This window comes from Zootoca vivipara, chromosome 4, assembly GCF_963506605.1.
Source record: "Zootoca vivipara chromosome 4, rZooViv1.1, whole genome shotgun sequence".
Classification (NCBI taxonomy): domain Eukaryota; kingdom Metazoa; phylum Chordata; class Lepidosauria; order Squamata; family Lacertidae; genus Zootoca; species Zootoca vivipara.
Genome location: NC_083279.1, coordinates 10,960,458 through 10,979,937, shown reverse-complemented (window position 1 = coordinate 10,979,937; position 19,480 = coordinate 10,960,458). Strand labels below are relative to the sequence as shown.

Genomic DNA, 19,480 nt, shown 5'->3' with positions numbered 1-19,480 from the left:
CAGGATACCCTGCTTAGTGAAATATTCAATAGAGGACTCTGGCATAAAAAATGTTTTAACTAGTTTCTACATATTATAAAAAAGAGGGTGCAGAGAAGAGAGATTGGGTTGTTTAGTTATCCTACCTAATGTGGTACTTCCTTTTTCCAAGATGTGAAGCCCAATAGCCTGACTTCCAGAAACGGTAGCCATCCATTTCTGGACGGCTATCACAGAAGGGAGTATAGCCATAGGGTGCTCCTTTCAAATCTATATCTCGGAGTTCTTTCAAGTCGCTTCTTACGATCTAAACAGTAGGAGAAAGAGAGAGGATGGTGTAACACCTACACTCTATATGACATCATGGAATGCATGGCCAATTAAAAGCTGGAAGCAGAATGCTGGGAAAGAGCAAAGCGAGGAAGGAGGCCAGCTGGTGATAACTGGGGGAGAAAGAGGAAAAGCTGAACAGAGACCTAAGGGGGAAGGGAGGGAGGGAGGAGAAGTTGGCTTTTTAAGTGTTTCAAAGCTTTCTTCACCCATCTCATCAGAACATCACTAAGAACTGAACTACCATACTCCATACGTTGAACACACATCTCTGGCACAGGTAACAGGAATCAAAGCCATTATGGAATGCAGTTCCATCCCAGCTCCCAGTTGAAAGAGGATGCCTAGCATGAGCCTAGCAATGCCAAGGCCCAATGGGGGGTGAAAGTGTTACAAGCAGACCTTTTCATCAGAAATGGTGCCACGAATGCTACATCCTTGATGGCAATGACTTCCCGGCCAAGTGTACAGAACTGGGAACCCACAATCAACAATGTAACATGGGAAAGATTTTACTTGAACTTCAATACTCAAGTGGGGGTTGCACTTTCAAAAGCTCTTCCACAAAACCTCATCCAGGAGAAGGATTATGTTTCTGAATCCTCTCCGGGATGTGCTAGTTATGTATGTGCATCAAAGGGAGCATTCAAGTGTGCCCACTCAATGGACTAAAATGGTACAATCTAGGGTTAAACTTTAATCAAGCAAAACTGCAGTTCTGGCCTGAAGCACAACATTCAGGCATATCAGGGACATGCTGAACCAATGCATACAAGAACAGTCTTAGATGCGTACTGTACTTCCTTAAAAACTGGACTTTTTTTACCTGATCAGCATCAACAAATATTATTTTGTCCACAGCCAACGGGAAGAGAACATCCAGGAAAAGAATTTTGTAACCCCAGATGATTCTTTGCTTTTCTGCCTGTTGATGAAGCCAGTGGGGCCATTTGTACTGCACAAGTTCATACTGGAATCCGTATTTGTTTGCCATGTGAGGGATAACTTTCTACAAGATAAAAAGACAGAAAGTTGCACACACACTGTTGCCAAGGAAACTTGTCAAGGTCATATGCTTCCCAAGTATGGCACACATGTCCTCGGATTTGCCTGGATGTGAAATTTGAGTAAAAACACTGTGGAATTGCAGGTAGAAAGTCAATTTATGAAACAATGCAACTGTTTGACATGAAGATTATTGTAAAAAAATGTTTGAATTATTTTTAAAAAAATTAACGGAGCAGACATGTGCTTCCTGAAATATCCTTTCAAGAACCAGTCTGAAGCAATATAATAAGGCTCACATCGAGTCTTACCACTTCTTTTATTTAGAAGTGGAAAAGCATCTTTTTTTCTAACCAGACCTTGATGATAATTTGGGCATGTCAGATAAAGCTATATTGGGCGTGGGGCAGAATTAGCCTGTGGGCAGCCAGTTGTCAATCTCCGATTTCAAGACTGTTTTTCTCAACTGGAATTGCTCCTCTTTCTAAATCATCGAAGGGCTCGACCTAATATTAGTACAGTCCAGGTGCTGATGGGTGGGACCAAGGTGTTAGAGGATGTGCTGCGTGGCTGCCCAGCATCCCTTAAGTTAGCCTGCTGCTCTCAGGTGTGGCAGTAGACACGGTCCTGTCACCAGTGTTGAAATAAGATTCAGATGCCTATCTGGTTGACTTCTGCATATGGAGTCTGGTGGGGTGGGTGTGGGGGGAGGGGAAATGCCTAGTGTTTGGGAAATGATATATAATGAAATGAAAAGGATGTTTAAAATAACCTTTGTAAAAAAAACACCAGAAGCTTTTCTTTTGGGAATTATAGGGACAGAAAATGTATAAAAATTTATTTATTGGTATGTATGCTAATACAGCGGAAAGAATGTTACTTGCCCCAAATTGGAAAGAAGCAGAAGTCCCAGCAAAGGAAGAATGGATACAAAAACTTATGGAATATGCAGAAATAGCAAAACTTACCAGAAGAAGAAGAAATCAAGATAACAAACTTTTTATAAAATAATGGAAATGGTATATTAAATATTTACAGATAAATTATAAACAGATAAAAACACTGGCAGGATTATTGTAATAACCTGCAGTTTCATATGAGTATATATTTAAAAGAGATGAATAAATGAGCAAATTAAGTTAATTTGGATATGCAGAAGATATTAAACACAAATTTACGGAACTGCAGAAAGAGGGGGAAGAAAGTCAAGTTCTGAAATGTCAAAATAATTGTAAAATTAGTGAAATGTATAAAATTAGTGAAATGTATAAACTTGAAAAGTACAAAATAAAAATACATAAAACCTTTTTTTAAAAAAGCCTAGTGTTAACTGCACTTAACTACGATGCTGATGTACCCCTTAACTGTGACCGAAGGGAACATTTGTGATCCCACGGCTCAATCTTCATCGGCCCGTTATGTAATAAGTGGCCCTAATCCATCCTTTCCTGCTCTATAGTTAAGAAGCATAGAAGAACCAGATCTTATTAGCTGCAATGAGACGCATTCAAGTTACCAAACCTTTTGCGAAATAAAACTGCTCAGAACTGGATTTTACTCAAGAAAGAGTTTTAAAAGTTACAAATTGCCCTGACAAAATTTAAAGCACAGATGGTGATGACGAATGTCTCTCTCAAAGGCCATCTAGACAAAGGTCACATTTAAAAGTTGAAAAATGCATGTTGATGTTACTCTATATGTGTCGATTTGTGATCTCGGAATACTGACATCTTTCTGCTAACAAGTCTGCTATTATTTTCATGGCTCACAAAAGTTTTTAACTTAACAGGGAGATAAGTGTACTTACTTTGAATGTTGGTGACAGATAATTTTTCAGAAACCAAAATTTAACCGGTGTCTTGGTGTGGCGCAGAACTGAGAGCATCATTATTCTGGAGAGGGGAAACAAATCTCATCGGTGAATATGCACAGCAAAACATTGCCACAGAGATGCCGGAAGGTAACTTTATATCTGAGATCTTTACAACTGGAAATAAAAATTCCCGTAACAAGCCTCTTAAACTACACATGTCTTGCTTATACTGCTCATGCAACCTGCCCCCAGCACTCAAAAGCTCCATGTTAAATACTTCACTTTCAAAGTTAAAATACAGAAGAAAAACACAACCCTATGCTAAAATACAACAACAAAACAAATCAGTTACCTTAAAAACCGTTCATACAAATGGCCGGAAGCAACAGAGAATATATTTAACATATCCATTTTCTTTTCGTTTTCTGCTTTTTGAGTCCCTCCTGTAGAACTTCAAAAAGAGCATTATTCAGCTGGTATTTAAAAGCGAACATCAAGACAAAAGAAAAAGGAGGAAGGCACAAGAGCCCAGAGAAGCCTGCAGAACACTGTTTTATTGCCCCAAAACCTGGCCCTTTTCTGTTGTGTTGCCCAAACCATGCAATAAATATCACCAGGGGAGGACTCAGCGGCTGCTGAATTTAATGTATTTTCAGTACCATGTGAAGAAATATATTATTTGTCCAGGCCTTTTTTAATTTTATTGAATACATTTTTATCCCTTCTTTCCTCCAAGGTACCCTCACAAAAAACCATGTGAGGTAGGTTAGGTTGAGAGGCTGTGACTGCCCAAGGCCACTCAGTGAAGTTCATGGCCAAATGGCGATTTGGACCTGGTTCTCCTGCCCCAACCCTAACCACCTCTAGCACCTTGGCTCTCTTTTTAAATTTTCACATTTTTAATGTCCCTGTGTTATCATTCTGCCCATTCAAAAATCTTTGCTACTTGTTCTGGGAGCCTGAGTTATAAATGCCCTTAATAATGTCCACAGTGGAAAAACTTTCTGCATCAGTTGTTCATAATAAAATTGGTATTGTACTATGCATTGCTGCTTTTGAAGATACGCATGATCAACAAAACTGCCCGTATTTCTGGACTTTTCCTGGGGGGGTGGGGTGGGGGTGGACATGGCTACAGGGACCACCGTGGTAAATTTCACTGCTGTACATAAAATAACATCTTCATTGAGGAAGGCCCAGTTTCTTCTAAGTAATCAGCCTTCAATTCCCCAAAAAGAAAATCAAATGTGCTGGTTTGCCCCAATGCAAACAAGCCAGTTTACCTAATCATGAAATCTTCCTCTTCTTCCGCTGCCCCATCACTCAAGAGGCTTTCATGAATTTCATCAGGTTTTTTCTGCACCTATCACATGAGAACAAATTGAGTTGACAGCAGACAGCACCCACCAGGCACCGCTACAGTTGTACTTTTGCTTTCAAACAGCTTAGTTCTCAAATGTTTTGGCTCCCAAACGGTTTGCGAACATATTTGGTACCCGAATGTCCGACGGGGCTTCTGCGGCTTCCAAATGGCTGCAAGAGCTTCTAATCAGCCAATCAGAAGCCGCGCTTTCCAAAAGTTTTGGAAGTCGAACGGACTTCCAGAACCGATTTCGTTCAACTTCCAAGGTATTACTGTACTAAGTTCCATGCCAAACTAACCTCACAGAAAAGAAAGAAATGAAATATAAAATTGTTCCCATAAGGTTTTATTAGCACACATACCTGGACCCTGATGATTTTGCCGCTGAAACTATTTAGTACCACAACAACCTCTTCTGAAACTTCAGAAGAATCAGTTCCTTCATGCCTAGGAAGAGGGGAAAGTTATTTTAACTTCTGATTAGAAAAAAGCCCACTTATTTTTAATCACAACATAAAGAAGTAGAATGTTTTGCTCAGATGAGAATGAAAACTGCCTGTTCACAGCATGGTTTGTACCAGCTTACTAATTTAGGAAGTTTTCCACATTTATATGCTTCCAGCAGAGGCGGCTGGCGGAAGGATAAATTTTGGGGGAAGGTCATATCAATTTAGCAAGCAAGTCGGTTCAACAAAGCATAAATCAATACGGTGCTATTATGCTCAACAGCTGAGTTCCAGAGCTAAAGTCTATCTACTGGAGGCCACCTGGCACAAAAACACACACTTGAGCTATCAGTTATCCACAAGCTACAGGCTCAGTGTCTTTAAAAGCTAATTCTAAATGCAAAATATGCAGTTGTACCTTCATTGAATGAATAATCCTAATCACACTGAAAAGCAAAAAGTAGCTACAGTATTTGGAAAACTCCTGTTGCCAAGTCTCTGAAGCTTAGTTGCCAATACCAATCTCTCCCCTCAGGTATCTCTGCATGCAAAAGACTGGCTTCTTGCACAAAAAACAACTTACTGATTCAGCCTCATTAGAGCCCCCACCCCGCTTAAGGCATTCTTAGAAAAGAAGCCAAAAACTATCTGGTAATCTCTTGCAAATATCTGGGCCCTTCTCAGCAAGCCTTCAGAACGATTCTTCCTAAGGCAAGCATGTCTAGAATATCACCAACAGACACACTGCAAAAGAAGATGTCAAAACCAGCTTTAAGACATTGACTAACAGCCAGAAACACTTCTTACAATAAAGGCAACTTCTCCTGTTGTTGTAATCTATTGGCAATTGTATCCAACATCACTCTGTTTTAGGAAGCAAGACAAACTGCAGACCAGACAAACATAAATAGACAGCATTTTGTTTATATGCTCCCCAGTATGTACAGGTGAAACTCGGAAAATTAGAATATCGTCGAAAAGTGCATTTATTTCAGTAATGCAACTGTTTTTTATTTTAATTTTAATTTTTACAAATGCTTTCTTTTGGAAATTCCATAGTAATAAAACAAATAGTTACAATACAAAAATAAACATTGTTATTACATTTCATTAATTACATTCCATTTATAATTGACCCGCCTAATGACAAATAATTACAATTACAACAAATAAAGGCTTGACATATCTTGCTTTGCATGTCATGCATCTATCTCATATATTGGTTTCACCTTTTAAGTTGCATTACTGAAATAAATGCACTTTTTGATGATATTTTAATTTTCTGAGTTTCACCTGTAGATATTCCAATATGGCTAGTTTGCTTAGTTGCCAAACCAAGATTTATAGTTCTGTATGGCTAGTTTGCTTAGTTGCCAAACCAAGATTTATAGTTCTGCAGGGAAAGGAACAGACAAGCATTCCTAACCGCTGCACCTGGAATTCATTCATTTTATTTGTATGTGGCTTTTCCACACGCACACACACACACACACACACACATGTTCAAAGTAGCTTAAAACATAGTAAGAGGATGCATTTCAAGCAAACACTACAAAAACAATTTCATAGCAAAAACAATAGCATAGTAACAAACTATAATTTTGATTATATATTTTGTGGTTTTATATTTTGATTTTGTTCTGTGAACCACCCTGAGACCTCCAGGTATAGGGCAGTATATAAATCAAACAACAACAACAACAGAAAACAAAAATACAATAACATGTCAAAAAATCCACATTTCAATACTATAAATATAACAAAATTACATAAACCATATGCAGCATCCAATAGCAAAAATAACAAAGGAGTTTCGCCTTAGGCATTGATTGTGTTAAGACATAATGCTAAACCATTGCTTGGAACAAGAGTGGGAAACTTTTTTTTTTCCTGGTGAGGGTTGTGTTCCCAACGGAGTCATCTGCCAGCAGCAGTTCCACTACTGGTGGGCAGGGCCCCTTTCCTCCCTGATCAGCAGGCTGCTGGGGGCCGGGGAACAAATTGCCCTTGTCAGAGGTCTGAACTGATCACTTGCTGAGGGTCCCCCCAACTCCTTGCATGGCTCCATCTTTTTGTTGTTCCCTGCCATTTCCCCCACTCCTTTTTCTGGCTCCAGGATTTGCACAACCATAGGAAATTAGGCAGGGCGTCACAAGTGGTTCACCAAACATTTAGCGACAGCATGGAAGGAACAAGCTGCTGCAGCAAATCATTGGGCTCACATACTTGTTCAGTGCAGCTATGATGAAGAATTCATAACTGTTCACTTGCCATTTTCATTAACCATATTTTAGTGTGTTCTCTGAACCCTGAACTATGGTCAGTGTTAATGGTTTGTAGTTGGCTTGTTTCACACAAGACATAGTTAATCTTAACCACAGTTTGCCCAGCTATGTCCCTATCTGGACAGGGAGAGCCAAACTACTGTTGTCTATGCTTTGGTAACCTCAAGGTTAGATTACTGCAATACCTTATACATAGGGCTGCCTCTGAAAATGGTTCGGAAACTTCAGCTAGTGCAGAATTCAGCGGCCAGGTTGCTCACCGGTTTGAGCATATTACACAGATCCCATTCCGACTGCACTGGCTACCAATTAGTTTCCTGGCCCAATGCAATGTGCTGGTTTTGACATATAAAGCCTTAAATGGCTCAGGACCGCCATACCTCAAAGACCGCCTCTTTCCATATGAACTGACCTGGACTCTGAGATCATCTTCTGAAGCCCTTCTTCATGTGCCTCCTCTTCCAGAGGTCTGGATGGTAGCAACATGAGAAAGGGCCATCTCTGCAGTGGCTCCCCGTCTGTGGAATGCTCTCCCCAGGCACGTTTGCCTGGCGCCTTCATTATACATCTTTAGGCACCAGGCAAAAGAGTTCCTTTTTAATCAGGCCTTTGGTTGAGCCGATTGACATCCTATGCCCTTTTAGAACGTGGTTTTTTATTTCTTTGGGGTGTGTTATTGAGTTGTTTTTATTTTGATTATATATATTGTGGTTTTATATTTTTTATTTTATCCTGTGAACTGCCCTGAGACCTCTAGGTATAGGGCGGTATTTAAATTCAACCAATCAATAATATAATTTATTTGTTGAGACAATGCAACAAGCTGTGGTTAAGTAAAAATGGAAACTCCTCCTTGCGGCTGCGACAAGGATAGGAGGAAATGCACAAGCCAAAGTGGTAGCTCTTTCTATTGTATCTGTTTACTGTATTCCTGTAATACATATTTGACGTATTCTTGGGTCTCTAATAGATGGAAGTCCCCACAACCTTTAGACATAATGACTCCTTGCCTCACAGACAGCAATGGGAGAGAATAGAAAGGACTCAAATGCCCAAACGACTTAAGATCCTGGTGTCCCTTCAGTTCAAGTAGCCATTTTTATTTTGTTCCTTAGGTAGTCAAATGTCAGTGCAAAATGCTCAGTTTGACAAACAGCACTGAAGGTAAACACCCAAGGCACCAGTTTCAGCTGGGTGTGGTCACAAAAGGAGACAAAAATACCCCCCCCCTAATGAATTCAATTCATGAATTCATGAATTCATATTACTTGTACAGCCTTCTATTTGAGAACAACAATATGGCATTTCCTTCTAAAATCTTACCACTTTTTAAACGTTCAATCATTTATAACACTGAGCTTAAGAGAGCTGCATTACTTTTGGGGAGGAGCGTTGCTTGATTACAGAGCATCACTGTCAAAGGCTTCACTTATTTTTAAACATCTTTTAGACAATGGCAGGTTCACTTATTTTAAAAATCCATTAAAAAGCTAGGGGCTGAAGTGAGAGATGAAACACAACACCACCCACGTCTCTTGATAAATGTAGTATCAACACATATTTCAGGAAACCTACCCAGCTTTAAGATAAATTGCTCAGAATCTGGATTCCAGAAACCCCCGTTTATTGCTTTATTTTATTTTCCTAGGCAGCAATTCTTCATACAACTACCTGAAAGTAAGACCCATTGAACACAGTGGAACTTACTTCTGATTAGACACATATTTTACCTTCTTCCATTATTAGAGCATTTTTATCCTACTCTTCTACTACAAATGTACAAAACAATAAAAAGCTATCAATACAGGGTCAAGATTTAAACAACAATCATAGGGTTGCCATATTTCAAAAAGTATCAACCAGGAAACCCCAAAAGTTGTTGATTTTTATTTTTATTTTTACAAAAGTGCCAATTGACTTGCCTAAGATCCAGGACAATAATAAGGAACAAATTTACATATGTAGGGATATCAGTTTAAAGAGGGAGCAATTTAATCTCTAAATGTTATTGTAATCCGTCCTCAAACACAGAATTCTGGGATAACCATCTACCCTCTCAGCTGAAGCCGTTGTTTGAAAGAGTTCTGTTTCATTTGTCAAATCTTCCCCAGACCACCAGCATTTGTAGAGTTCAGCAGCCCAAATGGCGCAGGCAGTAGCAAACCTGTCTCTGACCTGCTGGGTTCCTGATCCAAGCCCTGCAGTGCCTGACAGCACTATAAATAGAGAAGGACTGGATTGAACTGCAAATGAATCATAATAATTAGACTAAAACCTTGTCACTTGAGAGATGCCAAATTTAGATCTGGCATCATCCATAGATACACTGCATAAGAAATTCTGGTTTACAGGTGCAGCTGCTTCAAAATGATGATCGCCAAAACGATGAATAGTGTCACCGTAAATGTCTAAATAGCAAAGGAGCTTTAAAAAAAAAAAAAAGAATAATTTCAAGGAGGAGGTTAGTAACCTGAATACTAATATATTTTTTTTTAAAAAAATCAGATCGTTTAGTGCATCCAGAAACCAGCCTACTTTATGCTTAATTCCAACAAATTCTATCGGATTTAGTGCACTTCTTTGTAAATTGCATGGAGGTTATGCGTGTGCTTTAAATACCGTAATAAGCCCAAATTCTGTACCAAGAAAAGCTGAACTCTGCAACATAAAATAAATGAGTAAGCAAATCTGCATATGTTTGTTTCTTTTAATTTAACCCATTTCTGAAATTATCTTTCCTTATTTAAAAAAGTGAGGATGCTAAGGATGTTAAACTCCATGTTTATACGCATTATGGAATTTTTCCCCCTGTGATTTTAAACCTTTTGCAGTAAGACACTGTAATCATGTAACATTCCTAAGTCTTGCAGCCTGGGACTGTACTGTTAAGACTACCAAATTCCCAATTCAGGTGAAATGAGAAGAATGTGAATTCTTCCAAAGGCTTCTCTTTGAAGCAGGATGGTTTGGTGAACATAATTTCTTCAGAAGATGCAAGGAGCAAGCAAGGTTAGTCAAAACACCTAGTCAGACTGTGCTGTTGCAAACAGTAGAATGAACAGAGTTGTGTTGATGCCTGAATGTTTCTCTGCAGCAATTCCAGCGACCACCACACCATTGGCAAATGTCATGTTATGACTTACCTATATATTTGGTAGATTTCTTCAGATCTTCCTTCACGTAGTCTCAAAATCCAAGCACCTGGATTTGCTTTCAACTGAAAATAACCCTACAAAGGAAAAAAAAACAAAATGAAAATATTGCTTTGAAAGCAGGAGGGGAGAACACTTTCTTTGTAAACAGTGGCTGTGTTCTACAAAGCCTAGCCTGCTCCCAGATTTGCCTGTTCTTCCTCCCCGAGTGTAGTCCAGGAAGCAGAGTTTGGAAGCTCACTTCTATTTTAGTTGGCCTGCAGCCAACTTTGTCTAAATCTGACAACCAGCGGTTATAGTTTTTGGAACAAGCCAACTTCAAACTATGGTTGATCAAGCTGGTTTGTTTTAAATAAACCAGTGTTAACATTAATCATGACCCCTTTATAGAACTGCAAAGATCACTTAGAACAGGCATGGCCAAACTTGGCCCTCCAGATGTTTTGGGACTACAATTCCCATCATCCCTAGCTAACAGGACAAGTGGTCAGGGATGATGGGAATTGTAGTTCCAAAACATCTGGAGGGCCGAGTTTGGCCATGCCTGACTTGGAACCTCTGGGAAAATTCTACTCATGGCACCACATCCTACATAATATCATGGGACAGTGACCTGAAAACAGAGATTTTTCTGCTATTGCCCCTGTATTTGCATGTAGAATGAGTCTGTAGGAACCTCAAGTTCATGAAATTCTTGACCCCTTTAAAAAATAAAATCTTTTGGTGCAACCACAAATAGAAGATTAGAAGCTTCCATTCTATTTTTTATTAAACAGTTTAGCGTTGGGTCATAGGATCACAGAATTGTAGAGTTCGATGGGACTCCAAGGGTCATCCACTGCAATGCAGGATCTATATCCTAATCCGTGGTCACACTGTAACTATAGCTCACAAAAACATGACATAACCATGTTAGGAAGTTGCCTTGTTTTAATAAACCATAGTTAAGATTAACAGCAGTCTGTTCGTGTTCAGATGCAACACAAAGCTGTAGTAAGTCAAAAGCAGAAGCAAAATCTTCAGCTTGTCTGAAACAGCCATATGTACCGTTATAATTAACCATCATTTCTGGGCCCAAAAGAATAAATGAATTTTAGGTTTAGGTAGGCAATAATAAGCATTTGGTCAAATAAAGTATTTCATCACCAGGCTTAGCCAGAACCTACCAGATTAGCCATTACAATGGTATCAACTTTAACAGGATTTTTCCTAGTTCCCAAAGTGAACTGCAGTCCGTGAGTTGGCTGTCTAGTGGCTACATCAAAACAATGTCCTTCAAGCAACAAATACTCCAGCTCATACTCTGCTGAAACAACACTCTCAACCTGTGAAAAGGCACAATTTCATTGGTTTAGAATTCCAGAAATTAGGGGGGTGGGAAGCATATACGGATAGTCAAACATTTTGGCTATGGACCTGCACAGAAGTCTTTGTGTTACTGAAGGCATTAGATCTGATTCAACCTTGCTTCCACTGTATTTAAGCTATGTCCTTTCTAATAAGGCAAAAGGATGGGGAAAGGGTCCTTTCCTCCAGCTGTCTAAGAATTAATTAATTTTGCAGAAGCTACGATTTCAAGAGACATTCAGTTTTTTAACCAGAAATTCATCATGCTTCTTTTAGGAAGTTTGCTTCTCTGAAGAAGCTAGGAACATGGGGTGCTGCCGTATACAGTGACACCTTGGTTCTCAAATGCCTTGGTTCCCAAACGCCGAAAACCCGGAAGTGTTATGGCAGCGTTTCTCAACCGCTGTTCCGCGGCACACTACTGTGCCATGAGACGCTGGCTGGTGTGCCGCGACGTGAGGCGACGAAAAGGGTGATTTGCGGCCGCCAATAGGCAGCGCTGACCCGCCGGAAAGGAAGCCGGCCGGGTCAGTCTGGAGGGTGCAGGGGCACGAAGGGTGTTTCTCCGTCATCTCCTCGCGCTCGCTCCCTGAGCGAGGCAGTGCTTCATGGCCACGCGCCTGGGCTGAGGGGCCAGGCTTGGAAGCGGGAACATCGAGGGACGGGGCAGATCTCTCTGCCGCCGGACACAAAGCGCCGCCGACGCCGCTGCTTTCCGCAATCCCGGGAGAAGGAGGAGGAGGAGGCGGCGGCGGAGGCTGCCCCTCGGGTCTCTCTCTCCGGCCCTTCCTCTCTCCCTCCTTGCGTATGAGTTAGGTATTTCCCAGCCCGCCGTCGGCAGCCGAGGCCGCCTCCTCGCGCTCTCCCCGCGCGCTCCATGGAGAAGGCAGCGGCGCAGGGCGGCGGGGGCTCTGGAGCAGCAGCAGCACCGTCCAGCGGCGACAGTAACGGCGGCAGTAACAGCAGCAGCCGCAGCAGCAGCCACCCCACCTCGGCGGGCTCCTCGCCGTCCTCCTCCGCCAGCCGGGGAGGGCTCTCGGGCCGCCAAGGAGCGGCGGCGGCTACACCAGCGGGGAGGCCGGAGGGAGGCGGCGGTGGCAGCAGCAGCAGCAGCCCCAGCTCAGCCGCGGCCAGCCCAGGAGGGAGCGGGGGGCTGGCGGCAGGCAGGACGACGGAGGCGGTGCTCGAGGGCTCTCTCAGCAAGTACACCAACCTCATCCAGGGCTGGCAAAGCAGGTAAATGTTGTGGGAATGACCTCTCTCAGTCTCATTTTTTGGGGTGTGTGTGTGTGTGCCAGTGGGTCGACCTACTTCCTTTCCCCCGTCTCCCCACCTTCCCTATTCCTCAGTCCCCCACCCATTCCCAACCCCCAGGATTTGCCCCGTCTTTTAATGGTGGTGTGCCGCATGATTTTTTCCATGGAACAAGTGTGCCTTGGCCCAAAAAAGGTTGAGAAACACTGTGTTATGGTTTTCAAATGTTTTTCAGAAGCCAAACATTCAATGTGGCTGTCGGCTATTGTTTCCGAGGTGCCTCCACCAATCAGAAGCTGTGCCTTGATTTTTGAACATTTTGGAAGTCAAACGGACTTCTGGAACGGATTAAGTTTGGTGCTTTTGTTTTTGCTATTTATTTTGTGGTTTTGTTTTTGAGCCTTTTTTTGGTTAATTTGTTTTTGTGACTGTGGAACCCAGTTCAGCTACTGATTGGTTGATTGTGTGACTGCAGAAATGGATAAAAAGCCCCCCCCCCCAATCCAAACAATGACTATCATCAGTGCAGGTAAGAAAAAAATGTAATATACAATACTGCCTTATTTATTTTATATTACAGTACATTATATTTATATTACAGTACATTGATTATTGCTCTCATTTTATGGATCAATGGTCTTGTTAGATAGTAAAATTCATGTTAAATTGCTATTTTAGGGGTTGTTTTTAAAAGTCTGGAACGGATTAATCTGTTTTGCATTACTTTCTATGGGAAAGCGTGCCTTTGGTTTTGGAACACTTTGGTTTTGGAATGGACTTCCAAAATGGATTAAGTTTGAGAACCAAGGTACAACTGTACTGAGTCAGACCATTGGTTCATTTAGCTCAGAATTCTGTACACTGACTGGTAGAAGCTCTCCAGGACTTCTAGACAGGGTTCTCTACCAGGAGATGCTACCTGGAGATGCTGGGGAACTTCTATTACTGAGCTAAGGGCCATTCATCTACTGCTTTTTGGCACTGTATGCCAACGCAGCAAATTTCAGTGGTAGCTTTCCTTATTTACTACTCTTCGTCCAAATATATTAAAAATGTATTGCACAATAGGGCTGACTCCATGTTCTTCAGAGTTCCCAGATAGAAAATGTTAGCTTTATTGTTTTTAACCTAGATGGACCCTGCCTAAAAAGTGATTAATCCAAAATCCCCTGTCACAATTTCATTTTGGTGGGGCCCTAAGCTACTCCAAGTATTTGCAAATACCTAACCTTGTTAGCCATTAGTGTCAGGCAGCTGGCTAGACAGTTAGGATCAGGAAGCAACAGTACTCTTACAAATTTATTGAATACAAAAATACTCATCCTTAGGCAAAAATAAACCCACGCCAAAATAATGGAAACAAAGCAATGTTCTTTGTAATATAAGGAGAGGCAAAATACAGAAGTGTGTGTAGCTCAGCAGGACTCCTGGTTTATTGCCATCAACTCATTCTACCACCAATACAAAACTTGTTATACTGTCAGGCAAGTGTTTCAAAAACAGTCTATGATGAGCTGTAGAAAAACAGGCCCAGAATTTACACTGTAAAGGCATACAGTGCAACTGCAAACCCTTAGGTATGCTGTAAAGAAGTTTGAAAATTGAACAATTCACTACTTACACATCAAGTTATGGCTTCCGCCTTCTTGGTTACATGCTTAGTACATGTTCAAAAAACTTCTTTTGTCACTAAATCTACCTGATTTATCTATCTGTTTGTCACTAAATGTATCTGAAACAGGGCAAACATTTATTAAGTCTTGTTATTTTTCTTGAGGCATTTTTGGCCTGCAAGTCCTAAAGAAAACACAAATCCTGAACATTTTTGTAAAGGGAAGGAAGAATTATTAATTTGTCAACTACGCATTTGTGCAATTCCTACGCATATGTTTAGAAAACAGTACTTACATCTTTCAAATAAATGTTATCAAGGTCATAAGAACTGTTCACCGCTTCAACCAGCCAGCTTTCTGGAGTTATCATGTTGAGGGTCAGGAGAAGGGATTCTGGCATTTCGAAGAAGTTTGCTCCCGGCGCAAGAGGAAAGGAACCACTGGCCCCTGAAACAAGTTCGGGCTCCAGAACAAAACGATAAAAACTATGGCAAGGATACAAATGTCAGTGTTAAAGGGAAAAGAGCAGGAAAGGAAGGGCAAAGACACAACTGAAAAGTTTGCATTAAAACTTTTTTTAAACACCTTTGAATCCTCTGATCCTATTTTATACATTCATCATTGCCGAGCGCGCAAATGCTGCTATTTTTGAAGCAGCTAATCCACACGCGACAAGACTGTGTAGGAGATCTTTTGCACCCTTTCTTTATTTTTAATTTCCACAGGCTTTATAGTTCTTCTAGCTCAGGTCGGATTCCTGTGCCACAATTACCAGCCGAGCCCTCAACAAACACATTCACTTCACTGTCAACACATGCCAAGAACACGGCCGGTGTTACCAGCCCTTTGAAAAACAGAACACGCAACTCAGGACGCCAGCCTTAGCCAGCTGAATGCGACAGCCCTATTATATAGGGCAAGTGAACAAGCCCTTCAAAAACATGAGGCACACAATGATTAATTTTCCTGCCCAGAACCCATTTTATGCCTGGGAGAAAGCAAATACAAGTCACAGAAAACTCATAATATTGTAACAAATGATCTAATTATTTTGGCAAAAGGAAAGGGCTTCCTGGCTGTTGGTTACACGGCAGAAAGCAAATACAGCAAAAATGATAAATAAATAGTAATATGATGAGCTCCGATAAGCGATTCCAATTATAAAGTGATTACAATTATAAGCTCTCTTTCTATGAGGATATACTTTGCTTAAAGGACCATTTTTCTGCATTAATACCCACTAATGTTTTATAAGCACCAGCACCAAGCGATGAGTTGCTGCATTTATGCTAAGCATGTTTCTAACAGAGTGCAGTCAACCAAAGTGCACATTTATTTAAGAATTCAGAGAAGCAGGAAGTGGGTGCTAATGCCTGGGTACATGAAAGGACTGGAAGATCACGTATTTGTGGCAATACTTGCAAAATTACTCACAGTAATTCCAAATAGAAGGAAAGGAAGATTTGGAGAGAAGGAAAGTTGCAATCGGGAAGCAGCAGAGTGGGAAAACGTAAATGAGACTAGCAGAAGATTGTGGAATAGCTGAGTAAAGTCATTAGGAAAGGCAACTACTTCTAAGTGGCAACCATATTATGGGGCACATTTCATTAATAAACTTTCACGAGCTACTTACCTTTTCAAAGGTGCCTCTGATAGCTTGAATCTACAGTTCATAAATAGCCTTAGTTTCATGTTGACAACCTGACCAAGGAACTAAGAGAAACAATTCTCGTATTAATGAAATTGTTTTGTGTGGGATTTTTCCCTATCCAGAATTAAGCACAACAATTTGCATGGGGCAACAACGTAATTCCCAACACTTTCATCGTACATATAAATTTATTTGTTTGCAACTTCTTACAATATACCCAAGTGCAACAGAAGTGGTTGCATTGCCCTAAATCCACCTCAAACTGAATATTCCCCTGTGCTAAATAAATAAATAATAACATTTATACCCCACCCATCTGGCTGGGTTTCCCCAGCCACTCTGGGCGGATCCCAACAGAATATTAAAAACATGATAAAACATTAAAAACTTCCCTAAACAGGGCTGCCTTCAGATGTCTTCTAAAAGTCAGAAAGCTGTTTATTTCCTTGACATCTGATGGGAGGGCGTTCCACAGGATGGGCGCCACCACTGAGAAGGCCCTCTGCCTGGTTCCCTGTAACCTCACTTCTCGCAGTGAGGGAACTACCAGAAGGCCCTCAGAGCTGGGCCTCAGTGTCCAGGCTGAACGATGAAGTGGAGACGCTCCTTCTGGTATCCTGGGGCGAGGTCGTTTAGAACTTTAAAGGTCAGCACCAACACTCTGAATTGTGCTTGGAAACGTACATATATACGTAACCATCTTATGAAGGAGGTTAGCTTAAAAGAGAGAAGTGGCCCAAAGTCACCCAGTAAATTTCATGGTCAAATTAGGATTGGAATCTGGTTTGTTCCCTCCCTCCATCCCCCCAACAGCATTCTGCACTACACAGGTCTTAACTAAATAACAAAGGCGGAATTGTGTGCAAGAAATCAATATGATCTTACAATCAGTAAATGTGACAGCTTCTGTGCTTCTCTCGACAATGGGTCTACAATGCCAACAACGTCAAAGAAGGGTTCGCTTTTCTGCTCTGGATCTACCTTTAGTACACTATGGGGAGGAAAACATACTCAATTTTGAGCAAAATATATAAAAGGGCAAGTATGATTTGTAGGGATGGCATCCACTGGAATTTTATAATATAAACCCTTTGCATTTTTAGAAAGCATGCTCTAGTTCAACAGATGTCCTATCGCTTCATAATACACAGCCGATGGCGTGAACCACCTCCAGAGAAAAATATTGTGTCAAGTGGAGGTTTACATTCAGCTATTACAAAGCACAGGGGAAAAAACTTTTAAAGCATTTCTTGAAGTGATGGGATATGACTTAGAAACAGAACCACAAGATCAATTGGTTTCTGAACTGAATTTGGGACAAACTAAAGAAAGGGACTTAATCTCGGTTGCCACACACACACTTAATAATTACAACAACAGAGAAATCCTCCAAACTCCAGTCATTAAGGCATGTCAGAATATAGCAGTTTATCTATTTCTAAAAGCCAGGCTTCATAGGAGTTCTGACTGATGTGTTATCAGAACCTTTTTAAATACATCAAGTACAATCCACAACAAAATGTTGCAGCTTGAAGTGTTCCTGTTTTAATGTTCTGCACAGTCCGTGATCCTGTCCTTCATTCCCCCTCCCATCCAATTCCCCCGCCAATAGTTAGTCATGGATTCTGAACATGCTCAGTTTTCATCAGGCTGATGATTTTTTTGCGGGGTGTGTGTGTCTCCCGCTTGAGGTCTATTTTCCCACCAGTTTTTAATGTACTTCTGCAAACCTCAGGGCTCTGTTGATACCTCCCATTCCTGTGCACTGTCTATGTGGTTTTGACTATCTGAGCCTATCCACACATGGCTAATCAGCACAGATACACAGATAGTAAAGGTAAAGGGATCCCTGACCATTAGGTCCAGTCGCAGACGACTCTGGGGTTGCGGCGCTCATCTCGCTCTATAGGCCAAGGGAGCCGGCGTACATGTGGTCATGTGGCCAACACGACTAAGCCGCTTCTGGCGAACCAGAGCAGCACACGGAAACGCTGTTTACCTTCCCGCCGGAGCGGTACCTATTTATCTACTTGCACTTTGACATGCTTTCGAACTGCTAGGTGGGCAGGAGCTGGGACCAAGTAACGGGAGCTCACCCCGTCGCGGGGATTCAAACCGCCGACCTTCTGATCGGCAAGCCTTAGACTCTGTGGTTTAACCTACAGCGCCACCCGCATCCCATAATCAGCACAGATGGATGAATGCTAAAAGCAGCATCAAGAACATTTATTTTTAGTTCTCAACAATTAAATCAACTATGGTCTTAGATAGCTAGTTTTTAGATCAAGTTCTGTTCTTGGGTATATGTGTGGATTGTTCATTGTCTGTACACATCAAGCGCTAGAAAATGTTTCAAGAAGTGTTGAAACATCTTACGTATCACTCAGATTTCACAACGACAAATGCACTGTGGCAAAAACTAACACGGAACAATTTAGAGGCTTTTTACCTGTGCTTCTCTTTGAGAAAGTCAATATCTCGGCGGACATCACTTTTAGGCAAGGAAGAAAGAAGCGCACTCACTTTCATTGCTAAATTACTGCCGCTAAAGAAAAGGAAAAAAATGTTTTTTTCTTCAAGGCGAACAATCTTATCAGCTACATTTACCCCCTAAAATATATACAAGGAAGTGTCACCATAACACTCTGAAGGCTTTCAAAAGATGCTAAGACTCAAATGCAAAATGTCAAATTGATTTGGATCTAAAGGAGTGAATGTCCAAAGTCGCATTGCCTTGGCTAGTGAGGAAAGGTCTAGCTATAATCCAAGAGAACCCCACAAAAATATTTTAATATAAAGAACAATCAAATGAAATATTACCGTTTACCGCCAACACCCATTTCCTTGACCAGGGCTTTGACCTTCGCTGTTGCCTTACTTAGCGTTACTTGCTCCAACAAGTCAAAGTCTTCTGCGGTCAGTTCATTTTCACGGAGAGGGCCTATTACCTGTTACAAACAAATCAAGACATTGGTGGGGATGGGGGAGGAATGCTACATTTTGCTTTTCAAGGCTTCAAATCAGCATCTGTACCTAGAATGAGCCTAGCTGCCAGTGAAGCTCAAAGTACTTGCATGTTATATTCTGCGCATTTTGCATGCACTCTTTCATATTGTGTCTGGATGACAAAGCGAGTGTGACGATGGCACTGGTGCTTCTTTCCCCTTGCCCCCTTGTAGAGCCTTTAGTGTAATGTGCTGGAGCATCATCAGCCATGGGGTAGGATCCCCTGATCCAGAGGC

At 41.3% G+C, this 19,480-nt stretch overlaps 1 protein-coding gene across 2 annotated transcripts in view; it reads right to left on the bottom strand.

Annotated features, from left to right (window-relative positions):
- The window catches only part of UGGT2 (UDP-glucose glycoprotein glucosyltransferase 2), an 82,476-nt gene that overhangs the window by 7,893 nt on the left and 55,103 nt on the right, over positions 1 to 19,480 (bottom strand). For both annotated transcript variants that reach the window (XM_035114476.2, XM_035114477.2), the window contains exons 23-35: positions 19,059 to 19,186; positions 18,688 to 18,783; positions 17,124 to 17,229; positions 16,221 to 16,300; positions 14,883 to 15,072; positions 11,540 to 11,698; positions 10,365 to 10,450; positions 4,853 to 4,937; positions 4,411 to 4,490; positions 3,480 to 3,578; positions 3,122 to 3,206; positions 1,136 to 1,318; positions 126 to 286 (exon numbers count right to left, since the gene is read on the bottom strand). In XM_035114476.2, coding sequence (XP_034970367.2) covers positions 126 to 286; positions 1,136 to 1,318; positions 3,122 to 3,206; positions 3,480 to 3,578; positions 4,411 to 4,490; positions 4,853 to 4,937; positions 10,365 to 10,450; positions 11,540 to 11,698; positions 14,883 to 15,072; positions 16,221 to 16,300; positions 17,124 to 17,229; positions 18,688 to 18,783; positions 19,059 to 19,186 — 1,538 coding nt within the window. The remainder of the gene's footprint in view (positions 1 to 125; positions 287 to 1,135; positions 1,319 to 3,121; positions 3,207 to 3,479; positions 3,579 to 4,410; positions 4,491 to 4,852; positions 4,938 to 10,364; positions 10,451 to 11,539; positions 11,699 to 14,882; positions 15,073 to 16,220; positions 16,301 to 17,123; positions 17,230 to 18,687; positions 18,784 to 19,058; positions 19,187 to 19,480) is intronic.